The sequence below is a fragment of the Vigna unguiculata genome, chromosome 7, assembly GCF_004118075.2.
Source record: "Vigna unguiculata cultivar IT97K-499-35 chromosome 7, ASM411807v1, whole genome shotgun sequence".
In the NCBI taxonomy this organism is placed as follows: Eukaryota; Viridiplantae; Streptophyta; class Magnoliopsida; order Fabales; family Fabaceae; genus Vigna; species Vigna unguiculata.
The window spans coordinates 391,965-414,517 of record NC_040285.1 but is presented as its reverse complement, the minus strand read 5'-3'; the positions used below and the strand labels follow the sequence as shown (position 1 = coordinate 414,517).

General features: G+C 33.1%; 5 protein-coding genes across 5 annotated transcripts; 3 read left to right on the top strand and 2 right to left on the bottom strand.

The window, feature by feature from the left end:
- Window positions 1-27: 27 nt before the first annotated feature.
- Window positions 28-1,083, bottom strand: LOC114190114 (albumin-2-like). Its single transcript, XM_028078884.1, has one exon. The coding sequence runs from the start codon at window positions 988-990 to the stop codon at window positions 238-240; it is 753 nt and encodes a 250-aa protein (XP_027934685.1). The 5' UTR covers window positions 991-1,083; the 3' UTR covers window positions 28-237.
- A 4,451-nt stretch (window positions 1,084-5,534) lies between these two features.
- On the top strand, window positions 5,535-6,794 carry LOC114190251 (photosystem I reaction center subunit IV, chloroplastic-like). The gene is made up of 3 exons (XM_028079061.1): window positions 5,535-5,993; window positions 6,397-6,462; window positions 6,552-6,794. The coding sequence occupies exons 1-3, from the start codon at window positions 5,760-5,762 to the stop codon at window positions 6,654-6,656; spliced, it is 405 nt and encodes a 134-aa protein (XP_027934862.1). The 5' UTR covers window positions 5,535-5,759; the 3' UTR covers window positions 6,657-6,794.
- Window positions 6,795-8,422: 1,628 nt separating this feature from the next.
- Window positions 8,423-9,488, bottom strand: LOC114190377 (albumin-2-like). Its single transcript, XM_028079229.1, has one exon. It carries the CDS (start codon window positions 9,382-9,384, stop codon window positions 8,698-8,700), a length of 687 nt encoding a protein of 228 aa, XP_027935030.1. The 5' UTR covers window positions 9,385-9,488; the 3' UTR covers window positions 8,423-8,697.
- A 4,125-nt stretch (window positions 9,489-13,613) lies between these two features.
- On the top strand, window positions 13,614-15,577 carry LOC114189991 (probable 60S ribosomal protein L14). The gene is made up of 5 exons (XM_028078725.1): window positions 13,614-13,742; window positions 13,856-13,957; window positions 14,802-14,931; window positions 15,014-15,126; window positions 15,296-15,577. Exons 1-5 carry the CDS (start codon window positions 13,740-13,742, stop codon window positions 15,344-15,346), a joined length of 399 nt encoding a protein of 132 aa, XP_027934526.1. The 5' UTR covers window positions 13,614-13,739; the 3' UTR covers window positions 15,347-15,577.
- Window positions 15,578-18,258: 2,681 nt separating this feature from the next.
- LOC114192245 (putative protein phosphatase 2C-like protein 44) lies at window positions 18,259-21,085 on the top strand. Its single transcript, XM_028081904.1, has 5 exons — window positions 18,259-18,580; window positions 18,994-19,269; window positions 19,783-20,044; window positions 20,389-20,522; window positions 20,608-21,085. The coding sequence occupies exons 1-5, from the start codon at window positions 18,548-18,550 to the stop codon at window positions 20,743-20,745; spliced, it is 843 nt and encodes a 280-aa protein (XP_027937705.1). The 5' UTR covers window positions 18,259-18,547; the 3' UTR covers window positions 20,746-21,085.
- Window positions 21,086-22,553: the final 1,468 nt, after the last annotated feature.

Here is a 22,553-nt window from a genome sequence, read left to right as displayed (position 1 = left end):
CAAGGTAAAAAAGTTTGAAATGCTTTGTTAAACCAAACAACACACTTCTATTAATTATTAAGCCATTAAATACACATACAAGAACAGAAAACAAACATCCACACACACTTGTTACATTATGAAAGAAAACAAACAAGCATCATCAAATCCTAATTTTACACTAGGAAAGAAATGGAAGCAAACATTGGCTACAGATGCCTTATTCTTATCATATTATCACATCTGTTTCTTTTATAATCAAAGCTCATCATGCTGATCAGGGTAAGGTTCTTGATGATCAGAGTGAGAATGAGCATCAAGTCCTTTATTGTCGCGAGGCAGAGTGCCCTTAAGACATGGCCAACCATCGAGGATAGGCCTCACATCACCCACAAGAGTGTCATGAGTATCCCCTGGGGTGAAATTGATCCTTACATATTTCTCTCCTTTGAAAAGATAAGCTTGACCCTCCTTATGAGAAGCAAAACATGCATCAATTCCATTTTCAAAGATGGTACCTTTCAACACAGGAAATCCATCGCTGATGTTACGAATGGTGCCAACAAGCTGCTTGGAATCATAAGCTATGCGACCATACTTATTGCCCTTGAATAAGTAAACTTCTTTGCCTCTGGTTGATCTAAATGCAGAGTCTATACCATTCTCAAACACAGTATTTTTCAAGACAGGAAACATGGCTGCAATTGTCATAGGACCCGACAGTATGTTGTCATCTGTAGTTCCTGGAGCATAGTCAATGTAGGCACAAAGATTGGTGGAGAAGATATATGCTTTGCTAGCTTCAGTATCGAAGGCACAGTCTATTCCATATTCTCCAAACGGCGTATCAAGAAGTGATGGAAAGCCATCACAGATCAAACGCAGATCAGTGAGGATCTTATCCTTTGTGTCTCCAGGAGTGTAATACACCCGCACATACTTATTTTTCAAGAAGAAATAAACTTCATTTGGTTTTGATGAACGAAATGCAGAATCTATGTAACTTGACATATTTTTGTTCACAAAAGGATGAATAAGATAGATAGATAGAGTTGAAGGGAGAGATATGATTTGGTTTGAGAATGCTTACATTCCTCTCCGAGGCACCTATTTATACTGTCATGAAGTAGGAATTTCCTTCCTCGGTATACTGAAGCTACCGTGAAAACAATTATTTCTAGGTAAAGCATGTAACAAATGTGTTACATGATCTTTTAGCCGTACTTTGCTTTCTTCTTCTTCTTTTTTTTCAAATATACTTTCACAAAATTTTTATTTGACAAATACTATTTTTGATAAGAAGATCTTGACATTTTATTATTTTATCTTTATGATTTTCATAAAAAAATAAAAAACTATTCTATTTAATAATTTTGTTAATTTTATCAACAAAATATTTATCACAAAATCATTTTTATACATATTATTCTTAAGTTGAAAAAATGATCATGAAGTACTCTACTTATAATAAATGGCAAACTTATTAAGTTATATCTCACTAACAATTAATTTTAATAACTCAAAATTTTTAATTATAAAATATAACGGTTGAATTATATATAAAAAAATGAATTTTTTAATCATTGTTTAGAACATAGCTCTTCCGGATAAGGTTAAAGGGTCGGGTCGGGTTACACGTAACCTAATAACAACCGACAATGTTCTTTCGATGTCTTCCTTAAATATAATTTGTTAGGGTGGGATGGGATGTATAGCATATAACTTGTGCATGTGCCGTTTGCCATCACATCAATGTTATGAGCCTTCTGGTCTCTACACTCTTATCTCAGCTTCCCATACTTTAATACTTTACTGTCTTATTTAAACCGTGCTGTTTGTATCATCTCATAAACTCTATAAGTTGCACCATTCATACTAGCAAGGATATTTTAATTTGTTAATATAAAAATATAAATATATATGCCGAATAATATTTTTTAATATTATAATTTAATATATTAAATAAAGAATGTCGTTAATCTTTATATATGAAAAGAGTATAAAAATACTACATAAATATATATATATATATATATATATATATATATATATATATATATATATATATATAAAATTTTTGTGAAAGTTTTAATCATTGTTCAGATTAGTGTAGGAGACAAGGTTAAAGGGATGAGTAATATGCCTAACCTAAATGGCTAAGAAATTGGACACATAAAAAATCTTTGTTCACTATGTCATCTTCTCGTTCTTATACTACCATAAGATATTCTGATTCGAAATATATAATTATATAAATTTTGAAAGAAATTTGATGGAGATCTCATTTAGTATAAATATAACTAAATTATTATAGTAAAGAGTACAAATTTTACCTTCCAAATTAAAAATTTGATTTGAAGTTTATTTTTCGGATGTATATTAGAACATATTAGTATCTACTATAAGACAATCAAGTCTTTTGAGTTATTTGTTATAAAATCCTCATATTTAGGCTTTTTTGAGCGTGAAATCTACAAAATAAAATTTTAGAAGTGATGGAGAATTAAAAATAGTGAGACTTGTTAATTTTAATGTTAAAAGATTTTAATATAAATAAAATCGTTTTAAAAGAGTTTTATTATTTTAAAACATACTATCTCTAAAAATCATTCTTTTAGAGTTTTCTGACTTCTCCCTAGGAGTTTTGTTTCTTTGATCGTCTGATTGAAAAATCGAGATTATATGATTGATTTCTTGGCGAGCTTTTCACATTAGACCGATCAGTTTTTTCGATCGCGTAAGTTGAGTTTCTGCCATCTTTTTGGTCTATTTGTATTTTTTGTCGCATGTGCCTTTTCTGCTTGCATGTATCGTTTTAATCATCAATATGAGTCTTTGCTGATTAGTGATCATAAGGCTATGTCCTAATCTGATGTTTGTATGTATAGATAGAGCATCCTGTGAGGTTAGAGGCGTTTGACGTTTAAAGAACGACCTAAGCAGGATAACAGGTAAGGAAAACTAATAGCTTTTAGAGTTAGTGAGTCACATCTTGTATGATTGTGAAGTATTTGATATGCTATAATGAATTATTGATGCTTGTGATTGTGGTATGTTGATCTCTTAAATGATTGAATTGAAATTGATTGTATTGTTTGAATTGAGGGTATTTGAGAAAGATGGAGTTGTTGGATCATGAACCTAATTGGTGCGACCTAGTATAATTTAAAACTCTTTTTTACCATTGTTTATAGGAGTACCAATTGGAGTAATGGAACAGGTCCAAATTGTTCAAAAACCTTAATTTGATGTTGTTGATATTTGATACAACGCTAAGCCTCATGTGGCAGCGTTGAGCGCTCATTTTTGCGAATCGATTGGCGCTGACATTGGCCAGGTAGCGTTGAGCATAGGTTTTGCAAATTGATCAGCGTTGGACGTCACTTTCTGGCACTCAACGCTACCTACACAGCGTCTTATTGGTAAAATGAAGATTTTGCTTCGTTAACCGTTAGATTAAACTAAAATTTTGACAGCTGATTCTAGACACGTGAATCTTCATTTTGACTGGTGGGATCTTTGTTTGAAGTCTGTGGTTAGAGAAAGGGTTTTCACCAGGTGGATGTATTTCATATATAGCGACAATTGCTGTGTTTTCCTATTTTTGTTGTTTTGGTTACTTTGGATGTTCGATGTATACTTCAATTGGATTTTGTAGTCCTTATTGCTATGAATTAAGATAAAAATGTTATTATGCATATATAAGAAGATAATTGGTATGAAATGTTGTGTGAGCATGCCAAGTTATGATGTTTAAAGAATTTCATCCAAATTTCTCGCTTAAGCTACAACACCTCCAAATTTGTTTCGTTCTGTTTTGTCCTTTGCACGCTTTTTCTTTGAAACTTCATTGATTGTAGTCATGTTATTCGAACCTCTCTGGTTGTGGTCCCTATTCCAATCGCTCAGCCTCTAATCCTTTTCATTTATATTTCACTACACTTATTTTGTAATGACTGTTAATTGTGCTTGTTGGGTGACTGTTGTTTGTTGCTGAGGTAACAGAAATAGGAAACTAAGTGTTTATGAAATAATCATCTAAGTACTGATTGTCGACATCCGGTATTTATATTGTAGAATTGAATGTCGACATTTGTAAAAACGTGTTAGACTGGATGTGGACATCCAATATGTGTTAAATCTGGATGTGGACATTCGGTATGTGATGAATCTAGATGTGGACATCTGGTTCATTGTACAAATGAATGTCACATGGCTTGTGCACTTTCGATTTATTTTTAATTTTAACATGTGTTTATTAATTTTTATTCTTTGAAAGAACAAGCATTCAAAAACATGAACCGGATGTCAACATTCGTAATAGTGTATTTTAAATTGACATCCGTAACAAGCATTCAAAAACGTGAATCGAATGTCACCATCTACAATTCAAAAACATGAACCGGATGTCGCCATCCACAATTCAAAAACGTGAACCGAATGTCGTCATCCACAGTTCAAAAACGTGAACTGGATGTCGACATCCGTAATAATGTATTTTAAAATTGACATCCGTAATAAGCATTCAAAAACGTGAACCAAATGTCAACATCCGTAATGTTTCAATTCAACAGCAACATTTGTTTCTATATTTAAAAAAGCGGGATGTTGACATCTGCAATGTAATTACTTGAATCGGATATCGACATTCGTAATGCTCTTTAATAGAGAAAAAAAATTCTTTTACGGAACTCCACTTTGTCTGTTTCCAAAAAGAGATTCAAACAAAACTCATTTACTAATTTAAACATGGATTCCATACATAAAACATACAAATGATTAAATAGGTGAAGATCGAAAGGATGTGAAGCACTAAAAACACAATAACAATGGACTCCGAATCTGAAATCTGGAGGTGGAGGGTGTGGCCGTTGCTGCAATGCGAAGAGAAGAAACAAGATATGATGGATGTGGAGAAAAAAGGACCGCTGTTCCAGGAACTAGGTCAAATTGAATATTGGGGTACATGGGTGGACTACTATATTAAATAAAGAAGAGAGAAATTTTACTTTTATTTTTTACTGTAAAAGGTAAAGAAGAAATTAAAAAACTCTTTGGAGATACAGGAGAAACCAATGGGGTACAAGAAGAAACCATTAGGGTACAAGGAGAAGTCCCCTTATTATGACAGATAGGCTGTAGATTACTTATATTGGATTTCAGCGGGTTAATGGACTCATAATGGGCTCAAAACGTCAGTGCTATATGTGTGTAATTCTTTTAGGAAATGATGACACATGCTATATGTGTAATATGCTAGTTAGTGCTTGTAACTAATTAATATATATTATTATGTATTCTCTCTTAAATGTAATGAAACTAAACTCAAATCTTTATTCGCAAAACATGTTATTGATTCGTATGAAACTAAACTCAAATCTTTCAAATAAAATGCTGGTTTCCAGAACTTAGAAAAAAAGTGTGATGAAATTGTGATAAAAAAAAAAAAAAAAAACTATAAATGTAATATTTCATTTCCAATGCGCATTTGGAATTTTCAGGCTTGGTTGCATAGAAGAGTGAGAAGAGAAGCCACACACCGAGTTGTAATAACATTATCCAATGGAAAGGGATATGGTTCACAAGTGGCACCACCCCAGTGGTGGAAACGATTGATGCACATTTCTGGGGATCAGATAATTCCGCAAACTAAACATTCATCATCTTCATTCAAAGCCTCTCACTGCTTCTTCTGTTGTTCTTGTCCTTTTGCAACGCTTGAGATCAGCAAAGGTAGAGAGACAACCTAAGTTACAGAAGACACAGAAGAACATAAGAAGATGGCCTCAGCAGCATCTGGGTTTGTGTTGTCTCTTAACGTTGCAGCTGCAGCTGCCACCACAAACTCATCATCATCCCCTTCAAGGGTCATCTTCCCCTCAAAGAACAATGTTTCTAGGCTTGTTGTAAGGGCCTCCGATGAGGCTGCACCCGCACCTGCCACCGCCACTCCCCCACCTGAAGCTGAAGCAAAGCCAAAGCCACCCCCTATTGGCCCCAAGAGAGGTGCTAAGGTCAGTTACCCCCCACAATTTAACTCACTTTCAACCTTTCAACATTCCTCTACAATTGGATTTATAACACTAAAGACCGATGAAGTTATTGAATTGGTTCCAGAAAAATGTTTCTTATTTTCGACTAGTCTGTGTAATCTGGTTCAACTCTCACGACCCTTAGTGTATCGGTGTAGTTTCTTGTTGAAAATATATATGGTGAGAAGGGGAATTCTATAATTTTCAATAAATTTTCGGTTGGGAGTAAGTTGTAGCATTTATCTTGAAACTATGTAGGAACAAGGACAGTGATGGATCTTACTAGTTGTATATTCATTGCAGTTTGTGTTCTTAAGTTGAAGTTTGTGTTTACCAAGTATTGAAGCAAGAGGGTTAATTTATATTTTTTGTTTGCAATAAACAGGTGAAGATTCTTAGGAAGGAATCGTATTGGTACAAAGGAACTGGCTCAGTTGTTGCTGTTGATCAGGTTAATTAGTGCTTCTAAACTCACTCTAAGACAGTGATTCCCTCTCAGATTTGTAGTTCATATTTGATTGGTATGTGGTTGTTGTGCAGGATCCCAAGACTCGGTACCCTGTTGTGGTTCGATTCAACAAAGTGAACTATGCCAATGTATCAACAAACAACTATGCTCTGGATGAAATCGTGGAAGTTGAATGAGTCCAATTTAATTGTAATTTTGATGTCTGTCTTGTTATCGCTGTTACTAGTCTAAGGTTTTATCATGTTACAAAACAAGAGAATCTGTATCATATTCTTTCTGATATCTACCCCTTCATCTCTATTCTCTGTGAACAACATTCTATGTGAACAACACTCCATATAAAAACCTAAAGCTACTTGGGAAGCAACAAGAACAAACATCTATAAACATGTTTATAAGACAAAGATAATTCCAATGAAAACTATATCTGTTTGACCCTAATGTTTCTTTTTCAAGCTTCACTACCTGAAATTCCAAGCATATCATGAATAGGTGAAACTCTGAACTTATTTGTAACCACTAAATTCCATTCTTGGCATTACTTCTCATGATCATTTCATTCATATATATATATATATATATATATATATATATATATATATATATATATATATATATATATATATATATATATATAAAATATTTTGTATGATCATGCCTCGCATGTAACACATCCTGATTACAATTAAATTACAGAAGAATCAATATACCTTAATGTAAACTGCTTCTCAATAACACGTTTATTTTATCTGTTTATCTCTATGTATCACGTCAATTATCTTGCCACACACTTTCTTTCTATTCTTCTAAACTCTCTCGTTCGTTCCACATATATAGAAAAAATATATAAATACAATTTCTCTTATGAATCATAGACCATTTGAAAATTGGAATTTCTGTTTTTAACAAAATTTTAACATTTGATTCTCCATGTGATATAAAAGAAGTGAGAGAGAGAGAGAGAGAGAGAGAGAGAGAGAGAAAGGTACTTAATATCTGATGAAGGGGATGGTTTATTGGCAGCAGAACAGGCAACAGTGGCAAAGGAAGAAGAAACCCTTTGGTCTGAAAAGGACAGAGTGTGTCCATAGCCAAGACTTGGGCCACAGAACACGAAAATGGTATGATGATTGGTGATGAGGTTGTTTAGGGGTTGCGTGGTTAGAGTGAGAGACATAGTGGTGGAGTTAGGAGACACTGAAACCGAACGTTGTAGCCATTGTTAGGTTCGTAACTTAGCGAAAGATTCGATTGAGTTTGCAGCTGAACCAGCCTCATCTTCTTACTTGGTTGATTCTGATATTGCCATGCTTATCCCAATACCCACTGCAAGACTTATTAGTTTTAGTAACATTTATCTAGTTACATTTATTAGAAATGTTGCTATATATAAATTTTGTATGCTACAGTAACATTTTTAAAACACGTTACTATAGATAATATTAATAATAATTGTAACAGTTTTAGACAAATGTTACCGTAGATAAGTAATGTAATTTACAATATCATATCATCGTTTGGTTTATCGTGGTTGTAAATATTATTTAATACTTATTTATATTTTTTTTCTGATAAAAAAGGAGGGTTTATCGAGGGAGATTAATGTAATTTGCTTATTTATTTAACCAAGTTTAGAAAAATAATAGTTATTCAATAGTTTAATAGGTTCTTTCATATCTAAATTGTGTTATATTAGAGTTTATCACTCATAATCGATGATTTTATTCAATTCAACCACATTTACCTTTCATAGTCTTTGAAAAATTATGACTTGCTCCTCCAAAAACTAGTTTATTTATTTTAACCATTTTGACATCAAAAGCTAATGCAGTTATAAAATAAAATTATGGATCTTTACCCAAAAAAGAGTTTTTAATAAGAATTATCCATAAAGTTATAAAAAATATTTTTATGGATTAAATTAAATCTATGATAATCATTGTATCAAACCAAATCAAACCACCTACTTTTATTTATTATTAAGTACACAAATTACATGACGATAGGAAACAAACATCCACTTACAGGAAACCAAACACAAACATTCAGACATGTTACATTAGGACAGCAAACAGACATATCCAATCCCAATGTTAGATTAAAGAGAAAGAGACAGAGTTTGGCAATGGAAGTCTTATTCGTAGCATATTATGACACCATTTATTCAGATGAGACTACGGTGGTTGATGATGATAGCGAAAATGGAGTAAAACCTTGTTAGGTGACCGGCAAAATGCCTTTGAGAACCGGCCAACCATTAAGGATAAGCCTGATATCACCCACAAGAGCGTCATCATATGCACCTGGGCTGAATTTGATGCGCACATACTTCTCTCCTTTGAAAAGGTAAGCTTCAGACTCCGTATGAGAGGCAAAACACGCATCGATTCCACTTTCAAAGATCGTACCTTTCAGAACAGGAAACCCATCACCGATGTTGCGAATGCTGCCAACAAGCTTCTTGGTATCATAAGCTATGCGACAATACTCGTTGCCCTTGAATAAGTAAACTTCTTTTCCTCTGGTTGATCTGAATGCAGAGTCTATGCCATCCGCAAACACCGTGTTTTTGAGGACAGGAAACATTTGAGCAATTGTGGTAGGACCTACGAGGATCTTGTCGTTAGTTGTACCGGGAGCATAGTCTATGTAGGCACAGTGGTTGCCGGAGAACACATATGCTTCACTCGCTTCAGTGTCGAAGGAACAGTCTATTCCAGATTCTGCAAATGGCGTTCCTGCAAGTGATGGAAAACCACTACTGATCAAGCGCAGATTAGTCAATATCTTGTCATCGTATGTTCCGGGAGTGTAGTGCAACCTCACATACTTATTCTTCATGAAGAAATACACTTGGTATTCTTTTGATGAACGAAATGCGGCGTTGATATAAGGGTTTGACATCTTTCTTGACAAAGGAAGAGGAAGAAAGTTAGATACACAGAATACAATAGAGTTGTGATTTCAGGATGCTTACATTCCTCTCCGAGACACCTATTTATTCTGTTGCGGACTGAGAACTTCTTTACTTGGTCCTATTACTTAGAGTTGTTGAATGCGGGTAATGTGGTCCAGCCTAGTTCAATTTATTAGGGGTTAATAATTTAGTGAGACAACTCAACCTGACTCATTTACTAGTGAGTCAAAAAAATTCAAATCTGTTCTGACCCACCACGGGTTGATGGGTTAAACGGGTTGACTCACGGATCCACTTAATTAAAAAAATACAATTTTTTAAAATTTTTCTCAGTTAAAACTAAATTATAATTATAATTAAAATCTAAATAAACTTCGATACAATCAAAATACAAACTAAATTCACAAATATACCAAATTATCTATCTGTTAACTAAAAAAACAATCTAACATGACCTAAATGCAAAGCTCAACTTAACAAAAAATACTTATGTAATCCTTTATTTGCAGGTTAGCTCACCAACTCGGCTCACCACAGGTTCAATCCGAGTGAGCCAAGTTTTAAGTGAGTCGGGTCAAAAATAAACCCGTATTGAAATTTATAAAAAATGTTCAATCCAAGTCGGTTCGAACCTGTGATGAGCCAGATCGGCTCGCAGGTTCCAACAACTCTAGTATTACTTTAATTTTATCTATATTTTTCTTTTATTTTTCTAATACTTTAATTAATTTAATGATTTATTATAGTATCTTAGCTGAATATGTGAAATAAAATATTCAAAGGTATAAAAATAAATCATTATATATTTACATATTCATTCTTATCTGACGAAAAGAATATTGTAGTCCATTTGGTAAAGAATATAAACGATGACTTGGGTCTCCTTTTCGTTCCCACTTGAACGGACGGCCATGAAAAAATTTTAAATTGGAGAATATATTGCAGATAACTTCGAAAGTGATCGTGAACATATGAAAACGAATATATGTTGTGTCCGTTGATTCCACTCACACAGTTGTCCTAAAGAAACATAAATGATGGAGAATTAGGATACAACAATGTTTCGAGGTATAAATGTTGGATTTCTTTTTCTATTTTTTTTTTTTACCTTATTTGATGATGTTGAAAAGCAGAAAGGGAATTAGTTGATGAAGAATTACTATCTTTTACTGTTAGATGTACTACATAAGAAACAAGAAATACCTTATAATTTATATTTATTTATTATTAGTTTTTAAATAGTGTTTTTGTAACGTCCCATTTAATTATTAAGCGAAATCAAAGAAAAACGTCACACGATAATAGTACTGTAGCGTAGCATTGGGGTCCTTAACACAACCTCTACAGAACTAGGCACACCACGATGCCGACGGAAACCATACACAAGTCTAACAAAGAGAATATAGTAGAAATGCATAAAGCGATACATGGGCTATAGCCCTAAAGAAATCATGAAGAAAACTCCAGCCGAGATGGCTAAGCAGCGGAATCACCATTTCCTTGTTGACCACGAGAACTTCTCCCATCTGCTCCCATCAATCAAATTGATGATCATCGCAAGAAAGAACAGCCACATACAATACAACCATGCAACAAAACGGGTAAGCTAGAGCCAACAACATATTCATCATACAGTCAAGTATATATTTTCATCATCCCATATCCATATAACAACCAAGCATGTTATGACTCTTCACTCAATACACTACGACTCGACTCATCCGGATACGTATAACTTGATCGGATTCAGCGGATGCCCGCACTTGTGGTGGATACCTCTGCTCATCCCCGAGCTGCTCACTCACGAGCTATGTGTTACAAGTGTTACGATGGATCAATTTTCCCTCACCACAAGGTTAGCCCTTAAATAATTTCAGGCCTCCTGCTACTCTCACCACAAGAGTCAGTCCGCTCTAAGTAAGACTAACTGACTCCTTAGAGTGTCAGGATGCAACCTTAACTTGAATCCTTACCTAGTTATACAAATGGGGCACCACCATAGACACCCACTACCAGGGGCCATGGAATTACGTCCCGACCACTAAAGCGCAACCCTGAAAGTCTCACCTAGAGACCCCCAAGGCATTATGCACCGACACAGACAAAATACGATCATACAATCAAATAATACTCACCATGTAAGGATACCCTCATCACATCAACCTTTAAAGTCGTTACCTTTCAATTTCCAGATCCAACCCATCCCAACTTATCATAGTCCATCCATGCTCATAGGACTTCAATTCATCACATTTTCATACCACTTTAACAATAACCCGCTCACTTAGTTCACATGTCAACTTTCATACCAAACCCATCATTTGAAATTCATGAATCATGCCACGTATACCTCATGCTCCATTATATACATATCACTCATCATACATTCATACTCAACCAAAACAGATCATTCGGGAACAAACAAACATCCAATCACAACACTGTCTCGCCCAGCACCTCGCTCAGGCGAGACAGTCTTGCTCAGGCGAGTCCCCCCTTCCGCCTAGGCGAGGGCACAAAACAGGAATGAGGACAACGCGGGGTCTCGCTTAGGCGAGACCCCTCTCGCCTGGGCGAGTTGTCTGCTCGCTCAAAATTAAAGAGCTGGCCGCCTGGGCGACCTTTGGCGAAAAAGGCTTGGGTGAGCCTCCGCCAGACTCGCTTAGGCGAGTCTGACTCGCCTGAGCGAGATTACCAGGTCTCGCCCTGGATTCACCTGCAATAGATACAATTTTCCCAACCCTTCCATCATACAAGATATCCCACGCACCACGAATAGCTATTTATCCATACAAAAATCCAGTAGGCTCAAACAGATCAAAGGCAACCCAAACAAAACAGATTAATGACAACTCAAACTCGAAACCCTAACTTCCCGTACCTGGAAAACAAGCTAGCGGGATGCTTCGACACGCACACAGGAAGCAAAACTGCCCTTAGAGTGGTCAGCAGCTGGAATGAACGGTAAAATAGAAGAAAGGGGCGGGTTATTACTAAACCCTAACGATAACAACAAACATAGACTACGAAAATATAAGCATGAGCTGAGAGGTGACTTACGTGAGTAGGAACTGAGTTTGAGCTAGCTCGAAGTGGACCTTAGGGCAAACCCTAGCAGAGGGTTCAGTGAGAGGGAAAGGGAGAGTGACGACTGCTGAACCTTCTGCAAGAGTGCAAAGTGAGGGTTAGGACAACCTGAAAGAGTTTTATCAATTGGGCCAACCCTAGGCCCAAACACAAGAGGACAACCCCTAACTTTAGGACAGAAATGGCCAGCCAACTTTGATGGGCCTGTTGCCATTTTGTTTTTTTATAAAAAAGGAGAGTATTGATGTTATAAAAAATCAAATAAAACAATCTATATCGAGACTAAAGAGTTAAAGGGTGTGATGGTCCTCTTGCGTAGCTCATATCTCTGTTAACTTCAAGTCGAATATATCAAAGGTAGCAATCAATTTGGATTGTTCTTATTCTCACAAGTTTATCTATCATTGATACTTTCGTGAATTAAAAAATATCTTTAAATTATTTTGAATATCAAGAGGATTTAATTATATTAATTAAGAATGATTTAAACTCATATGAATTTAATCATGTATAGAGAAATATGCAAGTTAAAAAAAATGATGTTTATAGAGAATTTAATTTTATATATGTTATGGTCCGGTAGTAATTTTGATAATGATTGACAAGTGTAACCAAAAAGCAATTTATTCCTGCATTTCTCTTTTTTTTTCCTGCACCCCAGAATTGTCTGAATACAAAAACTGTCCTTGTTATTGTTAGTGGTTGGTGGAAGTGATGGTGGCTAATGCTTATGGTTGTTGAGCAGAAAAGAGATTTTAAATTAATCTCACAAGTATGTTGAGGTTGAAAGTATAATTAACTCTTTTTATTGTGTTATAAAACATTATAATTATATTTTATATGCTAAAGAATATTTTATTATTAAGTTTACATCTATCTATATATTTTTTAAAATTAAAATTTTAAAAATGTAATTTAAATAAATATTTGCGCGAGTTTAAGATCTAGTAAATTATGGACATATATTTTTCCTAGTTCGATTTTTAAAATATGGATAATAATTATAAAATATAGTAAATTATGGGCCTGAAATTTTAAAGAGTCTTACGGGCTTCCATCATAGCCCATTCTGTTTTTGTTTTTTCTAAAACGAGCATTCTTTTACGACACAAAAATATGTGGGTTTTGGCCCATTCGTATCCTCGTCACAACACACGCTCCTTTCTTTATAATTGCTATTTCAACAAAACCCTAACTTCAAACCTTCGCTTCTCCTCTCATCACTTCGGCAGTCACAGAATCCTCGTAGCCGAAAATGGTGAGTTCCATTGACCTACCCTTTAACACTTTCTATCTACCTTGCGTGTTTCTGCATCTGGATTTTCTGGTTTTAATGAAAGAATGTTTTTTTTTTTCTGATCTTTGTTGCAGCCTTTCAAGAGGTACGTTGAGATTGGAAGGGTTGCTCAGATCAACTACGGCAAAGAGTATGGGAGGCTAGTGGTCATTGTCGACGTCATTGACCAGAACAGAGTATGTCCATTTTGTTTTTCTTTCTTTGATTTGGTGTTTTTTAGTTGAATTAGATTCATGGAGTGCGTGCCCTAGTGTTTGTTTTGGTTTCTTGTGACGTTTGGGGTAAAAGAAATCCCATTCTTTGATCTTGGTGTTGGTAAATTTCGGCATGAATTTCGTTGCTGGAATATTTGTTCTGATCCATGGTTTTATGTTTTTGGTTCTGTTGTGGCTGTTGGTTCTGCTTAGTTTTATGTTAATTGGGTCTCAAGGCTTTCGCTATTTGTACTTTAGAGCTTAAACTGAATTTAGGGTCTTGGTATCAATTTGGTATGCGATAATGCCAAAATCCGGTGAAGGAGTTAGTTAGAGTCGTTTACCCTGTTTGTTTGATGTATGATTTATTCTTTATTGTTTTATTTCTATAGTTTTTGTTAAGCCTATTTTTTCTTAATGGTATTTAAACTGGGTTATAGCACTAAAGGCTTTGTTGTGTATTGTATTTTTGTAGCATCAACTAAGTTTTGACTCTTTGTATCGATTTGGTTTTGTGATAATATATAATATATAATATCAAAGTCCTTTTAAGAGGAGTTAGAACAGCCAATCCTGCTGATAACTTTAATGTGTCAGTTTTAGTTGTATCATATAGGCTTTGTATGTTTGTGTTTGAGTAGCGTCAACTAAATGAAAAAATGTGCTCTTTTTTGAATTCTTTTTATCAATTTGGCATGCAATAGAATCAAATTTCATTAAGATTTAGAGTTGTACAAAGTTTTTATAAGTTTGATGTGCTATCTTCAGCTTTTAGGTATTTGATTTTGAAACATTAGCATAATTTTCTATCATCATTTTTTGATAGGCTCTTGTGGACGCTCCCGATATGGTGAGGTCCCAAGTGAACTTCAAGAGGCTGTCACTCACTGACATTAAGATTGATATCAAGAGGGTCCCAAAGAAGAAGGATCTCATTCAAGCCATGGAGGCTGCTGGTTGGTACACATTTTTTAGGACAAATTTTTATCACATTGAAAGCATTCCTTTTGTTGATGAGTTTGCTTCTTTGCTTAACAGATGTTAAGAACAGGTGGGAGAAAAGTTCATGGGGCAGAAAACTGATTGTGCAGAAGAGAAGAGCATCCCTCAATGACTTTGACAGGTTTAAGATTATGTTGGCAAAGATCAAGGTTAGTTTCACTAAACATGCCTATTCTCACTGTTTTGATTTTGGTATTGCTCCTTTAATAGTTTGTGAATTGGTTTTTATGTTTAAGAAAAACCAAGGGCCTGTTCTAGTTTGTTGACATATGATGGTGGTTAATTTAAAATTTGTTCTTTTTTTTTCAATTTGTGCAGAGGGCAGGAGTTGTTAGGCAAGAGCTTGCTAAGCTGAAAAAGACTGCTTAGGCCTCTAATTTCATGTGCAATTTCCAAATTTTGTTATGAATTTCTTTCGATTAGTTTACTTTTGTTACATGAGTTTTTATTATGTATCATTGACAGATTTCCTAGAAATGTTTATTTTGAGATCTTGTGTTACTAGTGGATTGATGCCAGTTCTCCCAATCTCATTGTTACAATATTTGGTTTGCCTCTTTTGGCCTTTTGTTTGCACTTTGATTATTGGTTTTCTGACAATTGATTAAAAAATCTTTTGGCTACAATGCAAATATGAGCAAGAATTGCTTTTTATTTTTCTTGTTAGGATTTTCATGTGATTGGATTTTTTTTTTATCTTCTGTATCGTTTTAAATTTTCATGTCTCTGTTTTCCTTGGTAATTAGATATTCATGATTGTGATACACCTATAATGAGCTTAGTAAAAATTAAGCTTGATTGATTCAGAATTATATTTTTTACCAAAATGTATCAATTTTTTAATATTTAATCTTACCAACCATCAAAGTAGAATAATGTTTTTTGCAAAAAAGTGGAGATTGGTTTATATTTCAAACGCCTTACTTCTCATTTTTGTTTTTTACAAGAAATGTTTTTTAAAAGTTTAATTTCATTACTTAATTCTTTAACAATAATACATTTTAATGTTATGTGTCAATTTACATTATTAATTAATAATTCTTTGAACATATATAGTAATTGTTATATGATTTGAATGTGATAAACTGAACTGATATCAAAAAGCAACTGCGCTCCGATTGAAAAGAATTTTATGTTACTCCAAGTTTTTTTGGTCTTTCTCGTGTCAGAATTTGTTTGTGTTTTTATAACTTTCTTCATATTATACTTAAGATATTTCTTTTAAGATATATTGATTTTATAAAGAGATTGAATTGAGTATTTAGACTTTTTCGTATAAGCATTAAACTCTTCAGCATAAATCGTCTGATGAGAAACGATAACACCATAAGATTATGCTGGTTTATTCTAAACTAAAAAAAAAAGTTCTTAAATATTTTTATAAAACCAACTAGGCCTTGTACACAAATAATAGAAAATAGTTATGAACGTTTTAATTTATACTCCAACTTGGGCTACGTCAAGTTACAGAAATCATTTTATTAGATAACTAAAATATAATATTATTTCTTCCCATCAAAACTATAAATATCTTTACATAAGACTTTCGATTAAACTTGTGCCGACTTACATAAGTTTGACAATTATTTTTAACAAATATTGATTTTTCTTTTTCAATTTTCAACTAATCTTTTTCGAGTCATTATTGCATGAATCACTTTTGTCTGAGTGAAAAATTATTAACAGTAGTAAAATAATTCTTAAAAATAACTCTATAAGTATGTGAGGTTGCATTTGTGGGGATCAACTAAGTAATTAACTCGAAAAAAAAAAGAAATGAATGAAATGGTTGCACCTAAAATAATAATTGAAAAATGGTACATAACTGGTATTCAAGTATGCATAGGTAGATATTAAAGTATATTGTTGTAAGTTTCTGAAAAAACATGAATATTGATGTACCACGTCATTCTAATTTCTAACACTCTGATTCAACACCACTGTTTTCATAATTAATATTTATTTCTGTTTTATCCTTTCATTTCTTTTTTTTTTCTATATTTGTATGGATGTAAGCTCTGTTAAGTTGTTAACTTTGGCAAGAATCATGGCACCAGACATGCAACCAGAAAAAATTAAATTAAATATACGTCTCTCTCTCAACTCAATTTTATAAGTAATAAAATGCATAAATTTGGTGGAAACTTTTAATTAATTCAACCCAATTGTCTCCTTTTCAGAGTCTTGTTTAGGACAATGGTTGAAAGGTTAAAAGAAAAATATACTAGAAATCATAATGATAATTTTTTTTTACCTATACTTAAAAAATGGTTAGCATTTTTGCTTTTAAGTTATATCTAAATCCTGAAAAAATGCAAGACAAAGAAACTACATGATGTTGAGGATAACTTAAAAAAAAATGAAATTATTCAAACTAGAATTTAAAATTAGACTCAATTGTTTTGTTTTGATAAGTTTTGAAAGAAAATATTTTAAATAATTATATTTTCTGGAGACAATACAAAAATCAGCTTTTACATAAAAAAGAAATGTATATGCATAGAGATGAAGGAGAAAAAAGTGTTAAAAATAATTTTTAAGTTTTTAATATCATAAAAAGTTTTTTTTTTTAATTTAACTTTTATCTCAAATGTATACCTAAAGTTAAAACCAAGTTTATAATCTTAAAACAACTTATACTAAAAACATTTCTTAAAATACAAGATATCTATAATTTTCTTGTTCTTACAAACTCATAAAAAATTGTCATTTAATGATCACTTAAATTTTTCATATAGGTATTGGTTTATTTGGATAAGTAAAAGTGAAAAGTAAGAATTATCTCAAAACTTTGACACAATTTGAATTTCAAACTTGTGCATGGGTAAAATCAAGATAATTATGAGAATCAGTTGCATTGTGCATTGAAAGTTGAGGTAAGGAGAGCACATCACAATGAATGTTGAATGGTTGCATCTAAGTAAAAGCATCAATGAATTAATGAATTAATGAAAAAAAAAGTAAAAGCATCAAACTAGTACTACTTCTTAGTATGCAATAAATTACTGATAGATGAACTTTTTTACTTGTGTTAAGGTTGTCAGATGCTAATTTTTGTTTCAGCAAATAAAGGAAACAAAGTGTATAAATCATAAAATTTTAAAGTTGAATAGTAATACCATCGTTTATCATTTTTGTTTGTTCACAGCAGGTCATTTTATATAAAGATTTTCATTCTTCTAAAATGAATAAATGTATAAGTGAAAGAAAGCATTGATTTATTCACTGATGATTTAAATTTGTTACACTTTTAAATGAGTTCTTTTAAGCTAATATTAAGGAGCAAAGGCAATATTTTCAGCTGGTTTTTTTTGTCTTATTGAAGCCCTTGTTTTTTGTTCTGGTTTAAAACTTCAGAAAGTAGAACAGATTGTTATTTCATATTCAAAGGTTTCTCCTAACAGATAATCAAAACCAATTAATTTTTTCAATAGAGCAGCTACTTCTACCTGACACAACACCTCTATTGAATATGCAACCACAGAGCCAAAAGAATAAATTGGGACATCTTTTTTTCCATCTGAAAATATTGATTTCACAGTATCTGATCAAGTCGTTATAGAAAGAAATATGGGAATAAGAGACTTCCATATCAAGCTTAAGGTATGTATGTATGTCCCTATTTCACTGTTCCATTCAGGTTCTTTGAAGTTCATCACAAATAATAGTTGTTCATGTTTGTTTTCATCATGCTGTTATTAAATCAGAATTGGGGTTTCAGCAGTGTTAATTCCTTTTTTATATTTAATGAATCTTTGCAAATAAGTGAGATGAAGCTCTAAACTTGATTGAAGAAACACAATCAAAAGTATCTCTGGTAAATGCTTGTTCAATGAATGAATAGTAACTGATAGCACTAATGCATCAGATTTCATAAGAACTACGCAGTTAAGTATGTTTGAACGCGAGTAGTATAAAGATGAATGACTTCCAGGGAAATCATCCTCTTTTGAGAACAAAAAAAATAATGAATAGTAAGTTATATGAATAAGCAATGTTTCCATTGACTTGAGCAGGCATTCAGGTTGAAACGTTTTTTCTTTGGAAGAAGGAGAAACAAATGGAGAGGAAACAAGCCTTCATGGATGATTCCAATATCACATGGACATCATGTGGTGGAGCATCATGTGATCAAAGGTGGTTCTGATGACTCAGAGTTTGATTCAGTTGTGATACAGAGGGAGCAGATGGATCACACAGAACTGTGGTATTTTGGAATCTTTGATGCTGTAGTTGGAGATGGAGTTACCAAGTATGTGCAATCCCATTTCTTTGGCAAGAAGCTCAAAGAGGTGACAAATCAATGTTATGTTAACTTCTCTCAGCTATACTCTGTACTTTTTGCTGAACCATAATAATAATAATGCTCATCAATAGCCATATATTCACCACCCTTGGTATATTCATTGTCAGAGAGGTAAAGAACAAAACTTTAATACACTGCTATGAATGTTTTACTGTTCTTCTTCTAACAAAATTGAAATTTCATCATGGTCAAAAGTGCATTAAAGTTGTCACATTTTTTCCATCAAATTTTTTTCATACATTTTACTGTCAAAATTTACAGTTTTCGTACATTCTACCTATTAAAGGATTGATGATAGCATATCACCAGAAAAGGTAAAACCATGTCATCACTCCCTGAGAAATTTCTGCAACCAGTAAAATGTGTGGAAAAAAACTGATAGTAATATGAGGAGATGTTTCTGCAACCAAGGATTGTTCTAAAAAGATTCCACAAATTCCCTATTTTCATCTATATTTCTGGCCTCTTCTGTTTTTCTGATGTTTCAATTACATGTTAGTGTCATATGAGGAGAAAAGGCAAAGAAACACTGAAGAGAGCTTACCTAGGTGTGAGAACAAAGATCAGAGAGGCACTGAAGCCAGAGGAGGAGATATGCAGAATAGGTTCAACATCAGTGATGGTGATAAATGGAGAAAAGCTTGTGATAGCCAACATGGGAGATTACAGAACTGTTTTGTGCAGAAATGGTGTCGCTTATCAGACAACTGGCAGATACAGTCCTTCAGCCAAGAGAAATTGGTATAGCAGACTCTTTTCAGGTATCAATCACTCTCATCTTTTTTTCATTATTACTTAAACATTAACCAGAGATAAGACAAATTAACTTACATATAAAAACATCACCTTTCAAACCGGTTTTGTAGATGGTATTTGAGTCATCCAAAATCTATCCTAGTAAAATTTATTCTCGGTTGGACTTACGCGTTATAAGAGCACTATCGAATCATTCATTTATTAATATCTATTCTCACTGTCAAGATACATATGTGTAGGCATCAAGAGGAATGTTAAAGATCTTACATCTCATTTTTTGTTTCTGTTTTTCATCCATTTGTTTTTGTTCACACATCTCATAATGAATGCTATGCATGTGCACAAAAAGTACGCATGATAGCTTGTGAATCAGGCAACACAACAGATACAAAGCATTCTAAAGGGTCAGAACTTGTGGTGGGAGGTGATAGAATCGATTCTGATACTGAATTTTTGATCCTAGCAAGCAATGGTATATGGGAGGTAACTAAGTCCCAGAATACTAAGTAACTTTTAATACTTGTTCATGAGAAAACAGTGGATCATGAATCTGAATATATGTTAGCAGGTGATGAAGAACCAAGAGGCTGTGAATCTGATAAGACACATAGAGGATCCACAAGAAGCAGCTGAGTGCTTGGCAAAGGAAGCTTTGATCAGAATGAGCAGAAGCAAAATTTCATGCTTAGTCATTCGCTTTGACTGATTCTTCACCTTCAGCTTTGTTGAATCTTGCCACCATAATTGGTGTTTCCTAGTTGCAGCAGTTGTAGCCAACAAACTCACTTATCAGACTTCAAGATTTGGATACAGAACTTGATGAGTTCAAACACCTAGTAATGACCAACATGGTGATGACAAAATTAAGTTTTTTTTTTTTTTTTCTGTAATTCCTAAGTGATTTGCACTAATGTTCACAAAGGTTGTTCATTTCTTTTTCTATCACTGATATTTTTTTTTCTCTGAGCTAGCTTGGTTTACATTGCTATTGTACGAGTCTCGTTCAATATGACTTTTAAGTTTTCACAAAAAATATGAATCATACAACCATTAATAGATTATAATATCACAAAAATTGCTTCTTGGGTACCACTTCAAAGTTACGTTTTTTTTTCTCCATTTTGATGATCTAAATATGAATTAATTAATTCATGATTTATATTTACAATTCTCATTTCTCATACTAATCAACAAACTACATTAACATGGTATTAAGTTTCCTTAATTTTTTTTTTCTTCGTACTTTTATTTTACCCCTAAATTAATCCTTCAAATATTTAAAAACATTAAACACATATTTAATTGTTCATCGTATTAATTCCTTTATTGTTTCACAAATATTGAACTATAGATTATTTTAAAGAAGACTATTGTAAACACTAAAAATTAGGAAAATTTCTTACATTACCATCAAACCTAAGGAATGTCTAACATAATTTTTGTATGTACATTGATATTTTGACATCATTCTTTTTTTTATTATCATTTGACATTACTTCTCACAATTATTTACTTTCTCTTTCTTCTAAAAATATAAAAGTTAACTTTAAGATTATTTTTTCGTTGATACAAGTTATCAAATGATCGTCAAATGGTGTCAATTAACCATTTTCTTTTTTTATAGTTTTTGTTAGGCAAAATTTATTAACTTGACACATGTTTTGAGTTCTCCTATGTTTATCTAGGTGACAAAACCTCGTTCTTTGTGCATTGTGTTACATAGATTGTTTATTATGTTACGAGTTGAATTGAAGTTTAATATGCTACTAGATTGCTTATTGTTCACAATCAAAGGATGCCAAGTTACAACATCTACCACCAACCCCACATATAGCATAAGACCACTACAACTTAAAGCAAACATTTAATGTCCCTTCTTTAATATTGACCAAATTGTGTGCCTTTTATTTAATATTGTTGTTATTTCGTTAACTAATTACTTGATGGAATTTGTTGATAGGCCTTTGAAAGTAATTAAATAATTTAATTGGAATATACTATAATACATATAAATTATTTTCACAATACTACTTTGCTTGACTTTCATTCCCATGGTATATTTCAAATTATCAACATAGTCCAAGTATTAACCCTCACTCCCACTTCTATTATTTTCTTATATAATTTAAATTTTGAAAAATGTTTTCAAATTATATCTTAACTAAACCATGGTACTTCATAGTTTCCATAAGAGAAGCAGTCCTAAATATCATGTTCATGAAAATGTAATTACATTCTATATAATTAATAATGTCACGATCATCAAGATTGCAAAAGAGTCAAGACCCATTTATTTTATAGTTGAATAAAATTAATTGAGTAAATGAAATTGTTTCGGGTATAGGGACCAAGAGCCTACTAAGAACCTCTCCGATCTTACTCCTCTTCTTGAAATTTCCTCTTCTCACAACTGCAATAACTTCCTCTCCAAGAAATCCGCTTCCTCGCTCGATCGGTCGAACAGACGATCGGGTACCTGTCTAAAAGGTTCCGATGCTTAAGTAAGATGATGAA

Coding starts and splice junctions, on each gene's coding strand:
- LOC114192245 (XM_028081904.1), top strand. CDS start 18,548: ATGGGAATAAGAGACTTCCATATCAAGCTTAAG. Junction 18,581..18,993: donor ACTTCCATATCAAGCTTAAG/GTATGTATGTAT, acceptor TGACTTGAGCAG/GCATTCAGGTTGAAACGTTT. Junction 20,523..20,607: donor CAAGCAATGGTATATGGGAG/GTAACTAAGTCC, acceptor ATATGTTAGCAG/GTGATGAAGAACCAAGAGGC.
- LOC114190114 (XM_028078884.1), bottom strand. CDS start 990: ATGTCAAGTTACATAGATTCTGCATTTCGTTCATCAAAACCAAATGAA.
- LOC114189991 (XM_028078725.1), top strand. Junction 14,932..15,013: donor TCAAGCCATGGAGGCTGCTG/GTTGGTACACAT, acceptor TTTGCTTAACAG/ATGTTAAGAACAGGTGGGAG. Junction 15,127..15,295: donor TTATGTTGGCAAAGATCAAG/GTTAGTTTCACT, acceptor CAATTTGTGCAG/AGGGCAGGAGTTGTTAGGCA.
- LOC114190377 (XM_028079229.1), bottom strand. CDS start 9,384: ATGTCAAACCCTTATATCAACGCCGCATTTCGTTCATCAAAAGAATAC.
- LOC114190251 (XM_028079061.1), top strand. CDS start 5,760: ATGGCCTCAGCAGCATCTGGGTTTGTGTTGTCTCTTAACGTTGCAGCT. Junction 5,994..6,396: donor GCCCCAAGAGAGGTGCTAAG/GTCAGTTACCCC, acceptor TGCAATAAACAG/GTGAAGATTCTTAGGAAGGA. Junction 6,463..6,551: donor CAGTTGTTGCTGTTGATCAG/GTTAATTAGTGC, acceptor GTTGTTGTGCAG/GATCCCAAGACTCGGTACCC.